Source organism: Hyla sarda, chromosome 9, assembly GCF_029499605.1.
Source record: "Hyla sarda isolate aHylSar1 chromosome 9, aHylSar1.hap1, whole genome shotgun sequence".
Classification (NCBI taxonomy): Eukaryota; Metazoa; Chordata; class Amphibia; order Anura; family Hylidae; genus Hyla; species Hyla sarda.
Window position 1 is genome coordinate 143,628,646 of NC_079197.1, and position 15,502 is coordinate 143,644,147.

At 42.0% G+C, this 15,502-nt stretch overlaps 1 protein-coding gene across 5 annotated transcripts in view; it reads left to right on the top strand.

Moving 5' to 3' along the window:
- Positions 1-15,502, top strand: part of NUMBL (NUMB like endocytic adaptor protein) — a 126,488-nt gene that overhangs the window by 105,323 nt on the left and 5,663 nt on the right. For all 5 annotated transcript variants that reach the window (XM_056538384.1, XM_056538383.1, XM_056538381.1 and 2 more), the window contains 5 exons: positions 1,129-1,203; positions 3,945-4,019; positions 6,863-7,003; positions 8,969-9,173; positions 9,263-9,562. In XM_056538384.1, coding sequence (XP_056394359.1) covers positions 1,129-1,203; positions 3,945-4,019; positions 6,863-7,003; positions 8,969-9,173; positions 9,263-9,562 — 796 coding nt within the window. The remainder of the gene's footprint in view (positions 1-1,128; positions 1,204-3,944; positions 4,020-6,862; positions 7,004-8,968; positions 9,174-9,262; positions 9,563-15,502) is intronic.

Below are 15,502 nucleotides of genomic sequence, written 5' to 3' on the forward strand. Positions count from 1 at the left end.
ATCTATCTATCTATTTATCTATCATCTATATCTATCTATCTATCATCTCATATCTATTTATGCCTCTATTTGTCATCTATGTACAGTATCTTGCTATATATATCATTTATCTATCTCATATGTTTGTGCATCTGTTGACCTCTCTCATCTTTCTATCTATCATCTATATCTATCTATCTATCTATCTAATTTCTATCTATCTATCTCTCATATCTATCTCAAATCTATCTATCTCGTATCTATCTATCTATCTATCTATCTCATATCTATCTATCTATCTATCTCTCTATCTCTCTCTCTCTCATATCTATCTATCTATCTATCTATCTATCTATCTATCTATCTCATATCTATCTATCTATCTCATATCTATCTATCTATCTATCTCATATCTATCTATCTCATATCTATCTATCTATCTCATATCTATCTATCTCATATCTATCTATCTCATATCTATCTATCTATCTCATATCTATCTCATATCTATCTATCTATCTCATATCTATCTATCTATCTCATATCTATCTATCTCATATCTATCTATCTATCTCATATCTATCTATCTATCTATCTATCTCATATCTATCTATCTATCTATCTATCTCATATCTATCTATCTATCTCATATCTATCTATCTATCTCATATCTATCTATCTATCTCATATCTATTTATCTCATATCTATCTATCTATCTCATATCTATCTATCTCATATCTATCTATCTATCTCATATCTATCTATCTCATATCTATCTATCTATCTATCTCATATCTATCTATCTATCTCATATCTATCTATCTATCTCATATCTATCTATCTCATATCTATCTATCTATCTCATATCTATCTATCTCATATCTATCTATCTCATATCTATCTATCTATCTCATATCTATCTATCTATCTATCTATCTCATATCTATCTATCTCTCTATCTATCTCTCTATCTATCTATCTATCTATCTCATATCTATCTATCTATCTATCTATCCTTCATACGCTTGCTATATTATAGTGGTCTATGCTGCCCCCTAGTGTCCATCTCCCTTACTGCTTTAGCCCTTGATAAGATCTTGTGTATGCTCCCCCAGAATGATGAGCTCTTTCGTGTGTTCTCTTCGCAGTACCTGGGGCATGTGGAGGTGGAGGAGTCACGTGGCATGCATGTATGTGAAGACGCTGTGAAGAAGCTGAAGCTGGTAAGCCTGTGAAGTGTGACGCCTCCATTTAAAATCTCATTATGGCGGCTGCAGATAACATTGCTGATGGGAAAGCCGCTTGGTCGGTGCTGGGGTGGTCTGACAGGAGGGAAGGAAATTCTGGGCATTTTCACCCTGTTTGAGGAGCCGGTGACACATCTTGATATATTTGCATAAGACATGTGGACTCCATGATGAGTATTATGAGGCAGGAAATCTGAGGCTTGTGCTAGCTGCAGATAAGATGAAAGGCGGCATGTACATTACTGCAGATTCCGGGGAGGAATTAGGAAAGAGACCAAAGTGATCATCAAAGAGACACTAACAGGCATTCTGTGCCCAGTCATGGAATACATTATGTTCAGTGCACCCATCCAGGACACTCCGATATGTTCATCAGTATTCACACCTTATCATAATGCCATCTGGCAGAACTGAATAATTATGGGCCTGTTCACCAACAGTGATAGAGCAACCCATGAATAGACATTAGTGGTGCAACAAAACAAAACATTTTGGACTGAAACCAAAAATGCAGGATGTACATTGTTCAAACTGAATGATTTTTCCCTATCCACCCTGTACATGCCTAGACTGCCCTTGTATATCCCCTAGACTGCCCTATATATGCCTAGACTGCCCTATATATGCCTAGACTGTCATATTATACCCCTAGACTGGCCCAGTATATCCCTGGACTCCCCCTGTATACTCCTTGACTCCGCCTGTATATCCCTGTACTTCCCCTGTATACCCCTAGACTGCCCTTGTATATGCCTAGACTACCCCTGTATAACCCTTAACTGCCCTGTATACATTTAAACTGTCCCTGTATATCCCTAGACTGCCCCGTATATCCCTAGAATCCCTCTGTATACCCTAGACTCCACCATTATACCCCTAGACTGCCCCTGTATACCCCTAGACTGCCCCTGTATACCCCTAGACTGCCCCTGTATACCTCTAGACTGCACCTGTTTACCCTTAGACTGCCTCTGTATAAGCCCAGACTGCCCGTTTACCCCCAAACTGCCCCATGTATACTCCTATAACTGCCCGTTTGTCCCCTAGACTACCTCTGTATACACCCAAACTCCCTCCGTATATCCCTAGACTGCCCTTGTATACTCTTAGACTGCCCCTGTATATCCCCTAGACTGCCCCTGTATATCCCCTAGACTACCCCTGTATATCCCTTATACTGCCCCTGTATATCCCCTAGACTACCCTATATATCCCTTATACTGCCCCTGTATATCCCTTAGACTGCCCCTGTATATTCCTAGACTGTACTTGTATATGCCCCGATTTCCTAGACTGCCACTGTGTACCCAGGCATCCCCTGTATACCCCTAGACTCAGACTGCCCCTATTTATCCCTAGACTTCCCCTGTATACTCTCAAACATCCCCTGTATACCTTCAGACATTCCCTGTAGGCCCCTAGACTCAGAGTACCCCTGTATACCCCTAAACTGCCCATGTATACCTCTAGACTGCCCCTGTTTACCCCTAGATTGCCCTTGTATACTCCAGAACAGCCCCTGTATACCCCCAGATATCTCCAGTATTCCTGTCAGACTGCCCCTGTTTACCCCTAGATTGCCCTTGTATACTCCAGAACAGCCTCTGTATACCCCAGATATCTCCGGTATTCCTGTCAGACTGCCCCTGTTTACCCCTAGATTGCCCTTGTATACTCCAGAATGGCCCCTGTATACCCCAGATATCTCCGGTATTCCTGTCAGACTGACCCTGTTTACCCCTAGATTGCCCTTGTATACTCCAGAACAGCCCCTGTATACCCCCAGATATCTCCGGTATTCCTGTCAGACTGACCCTGTTTACCCCTAGATTGCCCTTGTATACTCCAGAACAGCCCCTGTATACCCCCAGATATCTCCGGTATTCCTGTCAGACTGCCCCTGTTTACCCCTAGATTGCCCTTGTATACCCCCAGTCAGGTTCCTTGTAAAGCTCATACAATCTCTTCTCCCGAGTCCTCCCAGATAGTCCCATGTCCCCTCTCCAGGATCTCACCCCAGATCAGACTCCTCCTTAATGTTTGAGCTCAAGTCTGACATGTCAGAGCCGCTGTACTGGGGGACACTCGGGTATATAGGGTGCTGGGGCCACTATCTCCCTCTTGTAGCCACCAGTACTGAAGAGTGAAGGGCAGGTGACCTGCCGGGAGACAATGCTTCAGGGACCCCCTAATCGCCAGGGTGGGCAGGAGAGGAGAATATTTTCAGCCAATACATTTTGGCCACCAAACTTTCAGTTCATCCCTCATAGATCACCAATACTATGTATCCTCCATTATGAACGACTCAAAAATATCATTTAGTCCTTGTGTCATCTTCCATCAAGTTGAAAAGAATATTTGACTCCATATCTGTTCCTGGGAAAGCCGAGTGACAACCAGTATTGTCCTGATCACAGCTCCTAAAGGGATAATTACAAAGCTTTACACTAGTGCTGCAAAAATGGGAGATTGGCAGATTTGACATTCAGGACTGTAGGAAAGCTGGTTAACAAGTTCCAATGGAGTTATAATGCTAAAGTATTGGTTTCCTCCCAGCTTTCTGAGGCACAGATATTAGGAACAGCTGAGGCATAATTGTACATTGTACATAATTGTAAATTTTAGAACTTTGACTTTATGATGTTGTGTGTAAGAAACATGAAGATGTCTGTAATCTTTTCTATAAATTGTGACAATTTTTACTTTGTTTTTTTCAGCTCGGCAAGAAGTCAGTAAAAGCCATATTATGGGTATCCGCTGATGGACTACGAGTTGTGGACGATAAGACAAAGGTAAGGAGGACATGGTAAATTCTCAGCAGTCCTCCAAGTCATGCATTACCAGGGCTCAAGTCCTGCAGGAACACATGGGAACGGAGTTCCTGCACTTTTTCCACAGCAGGAACACAGTTCCCATTAGCAGGAGTCCTGCAGGACTAGCCCTTAAATGATTACTCCGCCCCTAGACATGTTATCCCCTATCTAAAGGATAGGGGATAAGATGTCTGATCGCAGGGGTCTCGGCTGCGGCACCCCAGACATCCGGTGAATGGAGTGAACTTCGCTCCGTGCCGGATGACTGGATGCAGGGCAGAGGCTTGTGACGTCACAGTAATGCCCCCTCAATGCAAGTCTATGGGAGGGGGCGTGACGGCCATCACGCCCCCTCCCATAGACTTGCATTGAGGGGCCGTGACTGTGACGTCATGAGCCTCTGTTGTTGCACCCAACGCTCTAAACAAACGCCGGGAGCAGCAGAGAGAACGTGGGGGTCCCCAGCGGGGGATAAGACATCTTATCCCCTATCCTTTGGATAGGGTATAAGAGGTCTAGTACCCCTTTAAGTGGAAATCTAGGGTGAGTTCCCACACTTTTTTCCCCAGGACTTGACCCCTGTGCATTACATAACATAAGCTACTTTATGCATGGAAAAGCTGGATGGATACCAATATGGGTGTTATTAAATCTTTACCAAGTCCAATAAGACTGCCACGCTGTAGTCTCCCAGCATCTGGAGAATAGGTTTTCACTCTTAAAGGGAATCTGTCAGCTGTATTTTGGTGCAGACACTGTTGGATAGCCGGGTAATAGAAAAAGTAACGTTGCACTCACCACAAGACACAGCATGGAGGTTTTCAAATCCGGGTTTATTCGTAAATAAGAAGTGCTATACAGTCAAAACAGGTTGGAGGGAAGGGAGGGGAGCAGACATCAGCTCCGTGGAGCTGGCTGAGTGCAACGAATCGTTTCGCAGTGAAACTGCTTGATCACGCTGAGCTGATGTCTGCTCCCCTCCCTTCCCTCCAACCTGCTTTGACTGTATAGCACTTCTTATTTACGAATAAACCTGGATTTGAACACCTCCATGCTGTGTCTCGTGGTGAGTGCAACGTTACTTTTTCTATTACCTGTATACCACATATAGCTTTTCACTTTGTTAGCACCTCCTCTCTTGCCGACACACATGGTCCCCCGCAGCGCGGGCTTTGGACATTGTTCTAATTATTTTGAAGGCTTTCTGGTGCCGGTTGGCTTGTTTCTATACAGACGTATACTGTTGCATAGCCATTAGGGTAGAAAAGCAAACTGCACCTTTCCTGAAGCTGATGGTGGTTGTCAAACTTATAAAATCTCCATGTTATCTCTCAGTCAAGGAGGCAGAGCTGAGCTCCTCAAGTGTCACAGCCTTACAAGCATGGAGGTGTGCTAGGTTGTGGCACTGGAGCAGCTTGGCACCACCTCCTTGACGCTTGGCTGAGAAATAAAGGAGATTTTATAGGTTTGGCAGCCACCATCAGCTCCAGGAAAGAGACCTTTTTTTATACCCTAACAGCTATAAAATAGTGTTTGCAGCAAATATGACTGACAGATTCCATTTGAAAGATTGTGTGCTGTCAACAGGGTGTAAGATGTAATTGTCGGTTTGTGACGCCAGGGCAACAGTAACCTACACGGTCCCAGGTTTAGATAGCTTCTCCTGGGCAAGGTGCAGGGTAATGAATATACCAATTGCAAGATTACGGATAACCATTTTTACTTTGCTGGAGGTAGCAGATCTCAAACAATATAGTCTCTGGTGCAGAGGGATGGGCAGAGTGGAACCCAGGCAGCCTGTCGCCTTGCTGGTATTTGTAGTTGCTGTAAATGCAGCTTTATGATTATTAGCAGTAGAGATTTGCTTACCCCCAGGTTTTTCCTGAGATTGGCGTGGCTGTGGGATTTGTCCTCAGCTTACTAGCTGGAACACACTCTCCTCTCACCAAACTCCCTCACTAGACTCCCAGCTCCTCCCCCCCCCCTTAACTACATAAGGGCTAGGTTTGGGGGTCTCCCATTGGGTGTCATGGTCACCTGGATATGTCATTGCTTTGCCACAATCCCTTAAAGGTACAGTGCATAAATGTAAAGATAACATAACACAACCATAGATCACATTATAACAGGTCAGACAATGGCACAGTGGGCCCAACACATAGACAGCAGGGATGCCCGAAGCAATCTCTAGCTCCCAGGACAGCCTTTGGTACTGGGACACCACTATTGTATAACCCCTTTAGCAGAAGAGGGACACCCAAAGACTTATTTTGAACAGGTCCTGATAACTGGGTGTTACTGCTCCCTTTATCAAATAGGTGTGATCCTGGACACTTTGGCATTGTCAACAGTGATTGGACAATGTCAGGGACATGCTGTAAATGGTAACACCAAGTATTCAATTTATTTATAAATTTCCAGGAGAAATAACAGTAGAACAGTAAACCTTAGGGTTCTAAGGAAAGAGTTCAAAGAGATAGCAGCGCCTCCTTGACTGGAGATTTCCCGAGCTGTAGTGCTCGTTACTAAATAGGAATGAAGTGATCTTTAAGTCACCTATAATTCTTTTCATCTCCGACTTATAAAGAGGTTATGCAGGATCAAAAAAAACTGATCCGATGTCTTCCAGGAACAGCACCACACTTGTCCTCAGGTTGTGTATGGTATTGCAGCTCAGTTCCATTGAAGTTATTGGAGCCAAGTTGTAATACCAACACACACACAACCTGAGGACAAGGGTGGTGCTGTTTTTGGAAGAAATTAGGTCTGTTCTTTCAATTCCAGGATAACCTGGACTTTAATTTTCTCTTTTTTTTTCTCAGGATCTCATTGTGGACCAGACCATTGAAAAGGTCTCATTCTGTGCACCAGACCGCAACTTTGACAAAGCCTTTTCTTATATATGTCGAGATGGAACAACCCGACGCTGGATATGTCATTGCTTTATGGCTTTAAAAGATTCGGTGTGTTACATTTTTATATAGAATGTAGAAAAGAGGCAGCTAGCCTTTCACTGCTACTTCACACACCTGGGGATCTTCACTCAACTAGACACTATGCAGTAATGGATATCCATCAGCCATGGCGGTGCAAATCTTGGCAAGAAAGCTTCACATACATGCATATATTCATCAAAGAAGAAATCCAAGTGCACTCACCACATAATTGCTTTTCATGTCTCATATAGACAAGGTGCAGGGAGGCGACATGCAGGGGGTGTCAGCAAGGGCTACGGACCCGTCTCGCGCTACAAGCACTTCATAAGGCCGCTGAAGCGGCCTTATGAAGCGCTTGTAGCGCGAGACGGGTCCGTAGCCCTTGCTGACACCCCCTGCATGTCGCCTCCCTGCACCTTGTCTATATGAGACATGAAAATAAAGAAATACTAAAGAAGCAATTATACGGTGAGTGCACTTGGATTTTTTCTTTGGTGAATATATGCATTTTTATATAGAATTCTTAATTTGGTGGAAAACACTCTGGGGAAATTTATCGTTGTCTTTACACTGATTTTTTTGGTTGTAAAATGCTTAAAATTTTTGAGCAATACATGTTTGTGTAATACTTTTGGGGGACTTTTTGGCCCAGCATGTTTCAGGTATGTGTTCTTTAGAAGCCAATTTCATTTTGGCAGATGTAGTAAATTCTGAAGGCTTCTGTTTCTATGCAGTGCCCTTTTTGGTAAACTTTACATGCTCTTTTTATTCTGTCACTTTTAGGGTACGTTCCCACGCGGCGTATTTGCTGCGTATTTGCTGCTGCGTATTTTCCCTGTTGAAGTCAATGGGTAGGAAAATACGCAGCACCAAATACGCAGCAAATACGCAGCAAAATACGCCATGTGGGAATGCACCCTTAGGCTCATTTTCCAAAGCCAGAGCCAAAGCCAGAAGTGTATTCAAAAGGAATAGGACATATAAAGGAAGGACTTACACTTCTCCTCCCTTATGGATCCACTTCTGACTTTGGCTCAAAAACTGCAGTGGCTGTATTCCAAGAACTGCCAGAAAAAAAAAACACAAGTGGAAACTTAGCCTTATTGGTACAATTTTTGTCTTGATGTTTATTTTTATTTTTGTTTACATTATTCTTTAAAAAAAAATTGGAAAAAGTGTAATATAAACTTTTATTAGGGAAGGTGCATCAGCCTCCCTCTCCTTCTAGAATGACCTTGGCAAAGGTCACCATGCATGCTCAGACACCTTTCCCATTCATGTGAACAACTCCTGCCTTTTTGTTGCCTATGCTGTAAAGCATATCTCTAAATGCTGTTAAAAAATAACTCTGCTCCCATAATAATGTACTAGAATGAAATAAAAGAACAACACAAAACTTACAATTGGAAAATATCTGACTCTAATTAGTAAAAACAAATCTAGATGATACATTCACTTTACAGGGGTACTCCGCCCCTAGACATCTTATCCCCTATCCAAAGGATAGGGGATAAGATGTCTGATCGCGAGGGTCTCGCCGCTGGGGGCCCCTGCGATCTCCCTGCTGCATCTGGCGTTCATTTAAAGCGCCGGGTGCAGCGCCGGAGGCTCTCGACATCACGGCCACGCTCGTGATGTCATGGTCACGCCCCCTCAATGCAAGTCTATGGGAGGGGTGTCACACCACCTCCAATAGACTTGCATTGAGGGGACGTGGCTGTGACGTCGCGACTGGGTGTGGTCGTGACTTCACGAGCCTCCTCCCCGCATCGCCAGTCATCCAGCATGAAGCGAACTTCACTCCGTGCACTGGATGTCTGGGGTGCCACAGCCAAAATGACGGGGGTCCCAAGCGGCTGGACCCCCACGATCAGACATCTTACCCCTATCCTTTGGATAGGGGATAAGAAGTCTAGGGGTGAAGTACCCCTTTAAGTATCATTGTGCATGCTAAATGAATCACCTATCTGACTTCTTGTCAATGACCAACAGGGGGAGCGTCTGAGTCATGCTGTGGGCTGTGCGTTTGCTGCCTGTCTTGAACGAAAGCAGAAGCGTGAAAAGGAGTGTGGAGTTACTGCATCCTTTGATGCCAGCCGTACCAGCTTTGCCCGTGAGGGATCTTTCCGTGTCACATCAGGATCACAGCAAACTGAGCGAGAAGATGCGATGAAGCAAGCCCAGGAGAAGAAGAAAGGTAAAATTGGGATAAAAATGTAAATCACTCCTTGAATATTCAAAGCAGTAAGAGCAGATTAGGTCAATGGTGATCTTTGTGTTTCCTAGCTGAAGCCGCTCAGGTCCAGCCCACAATTCCAGCCCCTATCCCAGCACCACCTGCCCCGGTGGAGTGTTCTTCCCCACTACAAGGTCAGGCAGGTTCGGCAGAGAAGGGAGAAACCGGCGGCCAGCATGCAATCCCCCGCAGACACGCTCCCTTGGAACAGCTCGTGAGACAGGGATCGTTCCGAGGGTTCCCCGCACTGAGCCAGAAGAATTCACCCTTCAAGAGGCAATTGTCACTGAGACTGAATGAGCTCCCATCCACCTTACAGCGCAAAACCAACTTCCAGGACAAGAGTCAAGGTGAGATATACAGTCAGGACCCAGTAGAACCTGAAAATCAGGGGGGGTAGGACGATCATGAGTTAAAGGGGTTTTCCACTGGAAACAATTTTTTTTTTTAAATCAACTGGTGCCAGAAAGTTAAACAGATTTGTAAATTACCGTACTTCTATAAAAAAAAAAAATCGTAATCCTTCCAGTACTTATCAGCTGCTATATGCTCCAAAGGAAGTTCTTTTTTTCCTCTGTCCATGTCAGGAACTGTCCAGAGCAGGAGAGGTTTGCTATGGGGATTTTCTCCTACTCTGGACAGTTCCTGACATGGACAGAGGTGTCAGCAGAGAGCACTGTGGTCAGACAGAAAGGAAATTCAAAAAGAAAATAATTTCCTTTGTAGTATACAGCAGCTGATAAGTACTGGAAGGATTAAGATTTTTTAATAAACGAGAAAAGAGAAAAAAGGCACACGCGCCCCTAGTGCGGTACTGTAAGGAATTTGGCAAATGTAAAGACTGACACTTACCAGAAGGTGTTGCGCTGAGGGCACAACACCATATAGAGTATTGACAAGCAGAAAGCTCTGTATGCAGCCTGGATCCTCCGGTCAGGTCCTCGCTCACCGGCCCGTAGGAGCAGCAGAAATAGCAGAAGTAAAAAGTGGATCCTTGTCAGACGCAGTTACAGTGGAAGACAGATGACGGTATACGTGGGTACACACTACATATGGTTTTATTTGGAATACAACAGCAACGCGTTTCTTGCCCGTAAAGGGCACTTCATCATGCGCATTTCCTGATGAAGTGCCCTTTACGGGCAAGAAACGCGTCGCTGTTGTGTTCCAAATAAAACCATATGTAGTGTACCCACGTATACCGTCATCTGTCTGCCACTGTAACTGCGCCTGACAAGGATCCACTTTTTACTTCTGCTATTTCTGCTGCTAAGATTTTTTAATAGAAGTCATTTACAAATCTGTTTAAGTTTTTGGCACCAGTTGATTTAAAAAAAAAAAAAAAAAAACATTTTCATCGGAGTACCCCTTTAATACTAGTCCACAACTCTGAATACAAGTCTGAATACGAACCAGGAAAATCTCCTGATATATATGGTAAATGTGCGATCTCCCAGCTGCTTGGTTAGCACTGAACTGGGGGCAGGGAAGGGGCATGTAGTCTGGCAGTATTTATACTGTGGTTGTAGGATCATTTATACTTTTAGTACATTTGGGTGAGGAACATCTTTTGAGAATATTGAATATTATTCAGATTCCAATGGATAAATATTAATTCATTTACACAAAATGTAACAATTTTTCACTCAATATAACTTTTAAAAACTGCCCCTGTGTTTAGATATTGCTGTTACATACTTGTTATGGCGCCCCCTGGTGTCCTTTTGATTCTCTCATAAAATGTCCACCTAATGCAGTGTTTCCCAACCAGGGTGCCTCCAGCTGTTGCAAAACTACAACTCCCAGCATGCCCGGACAGCCAAAGGCTGTCCGGGCATGCTGGGAGTTGTAGTTTTGCAACAGCTGGAGGCACGCTGGTTGGGAAACACTGACCTAATGTGTGCAGTGCTGGCCAGAGAATAGGAATCCAAAGCGGCTTCTTCTCGCCAGCACTAAACACTTTTGGTGGAATTTCTGAAGCTTGTTGTCCCCAACCTGTGCAAAACAACAACTTCCAATATTCTTTGACAGCTGACAAGGCATGATGGGAGTTGTAGTTTTTCAACACTTGACGAGCCACAGATTGCGGGATATTATGCGAAAAATAAAAAGAGCTTCAGGGAGAACCATAACACGTTTAAGGGTCTATTCACACGTAGAATATCATGCGCATCAGTATTTCAAGCTGTGTTCAGTCACTTAGTTTACATTGATTTCTGCAGCATAAAAATCTGCAGCTTCAAATCCTGCGCATCAAACATGCGCAGGATACTCTACGTGTGCATTGCCCCCCAAACAGCAATATTCAAACAAAGACGCATTTTAAAAAAAATGAATTCAATTGAAAATAGTTTTTGTTTCCCTGATCTAACACAGTGAATTAATATGTAATTGTGAGACAACCCTTTTAAAGGGGTTATCCAGGAAAAAACTTTTATTTATATATATATATATATATATATATATATATATATATATATATATATATATATAAATAAACATAAACAACTGGCTCCAGAAAGTTAAAAAGATTTGTAAATTACTTCTATTAAAAAATCTTAATCCTTTCAGTACTTACAAGCTGCTGAAGTTGAGTTGTTCTTTTCTGTCTAAGTTCTCTCTGATGACACCTGTCTCGGGAACTGTCCAGAGTAGAAGCAAATCCCCATAGCAAATCTCTTCTACTCTGTGCAGTTCCCGTGACAGACAGAGATGTCAGCAGAGAGTACTGTTGTCAGACAGAAAAGAACAACTCAACTTCAGCAGATGATAATTATTGAAAGGATTAAGATTTTTTTTAATAGAAGTAATTTACAAATCTGTTTAACTTTCTGGAGCCAGTTGATATATAAAAAAATAAAGTTTTTCCCTGGAATACCCCTTTAAAGGTAAACTGACAACTGGTGAACCGGATTAAAATGAGGTATCATTTACCCGGAACCATGGTCCGGGTCTGGAGATTGACGTTATTAGCCGGAATTGCAAATATGTCAATCGTTGGCTTTGTGCAATGGAGGCGGGACCCGGCATGGAGATAGGGATACTGGGTATGCTGGGTCCCGCCTCCATTGCACAAAGCCGGCGATTAACATATTAGCAATGGCGGATAATTGGGTCTATCTCCGGAACCGGACCAGAAATCCAGGTAAGTTATATAGTATTTTAATCTAGTTCACCCGCGCTATGGGGGAGATTTATCAAAACCTGTGTAAAGGAAAAGTTGCCCAGTTGCCCATAGCAACCAATCAGATCGCTTCTTTCATTTTGCAGGGGCCTTGTTAAAAATGAAAGAAGCGATCTGATTGGTTGCTATGGGCAACTTTTCCTCTTGACAGGTTTTGATCAATCTCCCCCTATAACCCGGTGTATTGTGTGTAGTCAGATTCGACTGTCAGATTCCCTCTAAAGCGGTTGTCAGGATTTAGAGAAATGGTCGCTTTTTTTCTAGGAACTGCATCTGTATTGTCCATGGCCTGCTGTCTGGTATTACAACTTACATAGAAGCATAGAAGGTGTCGGCAGATAAGATCCATGTGGCCCATCTGCCCAATATTCTGAATACTATGACTAGTCCCTGGCCCTATCTTAGGCCCCTTTCATACTGCCGTTAGTGCGCAGCAGAGTGACGACTGTTGGGAGAGCCAGGCAGAATAACGGGAGAAAAATTACAGCATGTGCCATCTTTTTCTCCCGATATTCATAACGGGTCATGGCGGCCCCCATAATAGTAAATGGGAGCCATCGGGACCCATTGTTTGCCGTTGCTCCCCGTTATGAGAACGGCCATTAAATTCAGGAAAAAAAAAAAAGATGGCCGTTCTCGACAGGGAGCAACGGTAGTGTGAAAGTAGCCTTATATGAAGGATAGCCTTATACCTATCTCTATCTTATATGAAGGATAGCCTTATACATATCTCTATCTTATATGAAGGATAGCCTTATACCTATCTCTATCTTATATGAAGGATAGCCTTATACATATCTCTATCTTATATGAAGAATAGCCTTATACCTATCACTATCTTATATGAAGGATAGCCTTATGCCTATCCCTATCTTATATGAAGGATAGCCTTATACCTATCTCTATCTTATATGAAGGATAGCCTTATGCCTATCTCTAGCTTATATGAAGGATAGCCTTATGCCTATCTCTATCTTATATGAAGGATAGCCTTATGCCTATCTCTAGCTTATATGAAGGATAGCCTTATGCCTATCTCTATCTTATATGAAGGATAGCCTTATGCCTATCTCTATCTTATATGAAGGATAGCCTTATGCCTATCTCTATCTTATATGAAGGATAGCCTTATGCCTATCTCTATCTTATATGAAGGATAGCCTTATACATATCTCTATCTTATATGAAGGATAGCCTTATGCCTATCTCTATCTTATATGACGGATAGCCTTATGCCTATCTTTATCTTATATGAAGGATAGCCTTATGTCTATCCCTATCTTATATGGAGGATAGCCTTATGCCTATCACTATCTTATATGACGGATAGCCTTATACATATCTCTATCTTATATGAAGGATAGCCTTATGTCTATCCCTATCTTATATGAAGGATAGCCTTATGCCCATCTCTATCTTATGTGAAGGATAGCCTTATACCTATCTCTACCTTATATGAAAGATAGCCTTATACCTATCTTTATCTTATATGAAGGATAGCCTTATGCCTATCTCTATCTTATATGAAGGATAGCCTTATGCCTATCTCTATCTTATAGGAAGGATAGCCTTATGCCTATCTCTATCTTATGTGAAGGATAGCCTTATGCCTATCTCTATCTTATATGAAGGATAGCCTTATGCCTATCTCTATCTTATATGAAGGATAGCCTTATACATATCTCTATCTTATATGAAGGATAGCCTTATGCCTATCTCTATCTTATATGAAGGATAGCCTTATGCCTATCTCTATCTTATATGAAGGATAGCCTTATGCCTATCTCTATCTTATATGAAGGATAGCCTTATACATATCTCTATCTTATATGAAGGATAGCCTTATGCCTATCTCTATCTTATATGAAGGATAGCCTTATGCCTATCACTATCTTATATGAAGGATAGCCTTATGCCTATCTCTATCTTATATGAAGGATATCCTTATGTCTATCCCTATCTTATATGAAGGATAGCCTTATGCCTATCTCTATCTTATATGAAGGATAGCCTTATGCCTATCTCTATCTTATATGAAGGATAGCCTTATGCCTATCTCTATCTTATATGAAGGATAGCCTTATGCCTATCTCTATCTTATATGAAGGATAGCCTTATGCCTATCTCTATCTTTGAAGGATAGCCTTATGTCTATCCCTATCTTATATGAAGGATAGCCTTATGCCTATCCCTATCTTATATGAAGGATAGCCTTATGTCTATCCCTATCTTATATGAAGGATAGCCTTATACATATCTCTATCTTATATGAAGGATAGCCTTATACATATCTCTATCTTATATGAAGGATAGCCTTATGTTTATCCCTATCTTATATGGAGAATTGCCTTATGCCCATCTCCATCTTATATGAAGGATAGCCTTATACCTATCTCTATCTTATATGAAGGATAGCCTTATACCTATCTCTATCTTATATGAAGGATAGCCTTATACCTATCCCTATCTTATATGAAGGATAGCCTTATACCTATGTTTATCTTATATGAAGGATAGCCTTATGTCTATCTTTATCTTATATGAAGGATAGCCTTATACCTATCACTATCTTGTATGAAGGCTAGCCTTATACCTATCTCTATCTTATATGAAGGATAGCCTTATACCTATCTCTATCTTATATGAAGGATAGCCTTATACCGATCAATAACTTATATGAAGGATAGCCTTATACCTATCAACATCTTATATGAAGGATAGCCTTATACCTATCACTATCTTATATGAAGGATAGCCTTATACCTATCTCTATCTTATATGAAGGATAGCCTTATACCTATCACTATCTTATATGAAGGATAGCCTTATACCGATCAATAACTTATATGAAGGATAGCCTTATACCTATCAATATCTTATATGAAGGATAGCCTTATACCTATCACTATCTTATATGAAGGATAGCCTTATACCTATCACTATCTTATATGAAGGATAGCCTTATACCTATCTCTATCTTATATGAAGGATAGCCTTATACCTATCTCTATCTTATATGAAGGATAGCCTTATGCCTATCTCTATCTTATATGAAGGATAGCCTTATGTCTATCCCTATCTTATATGAAGGATAGCCTTATGCCTA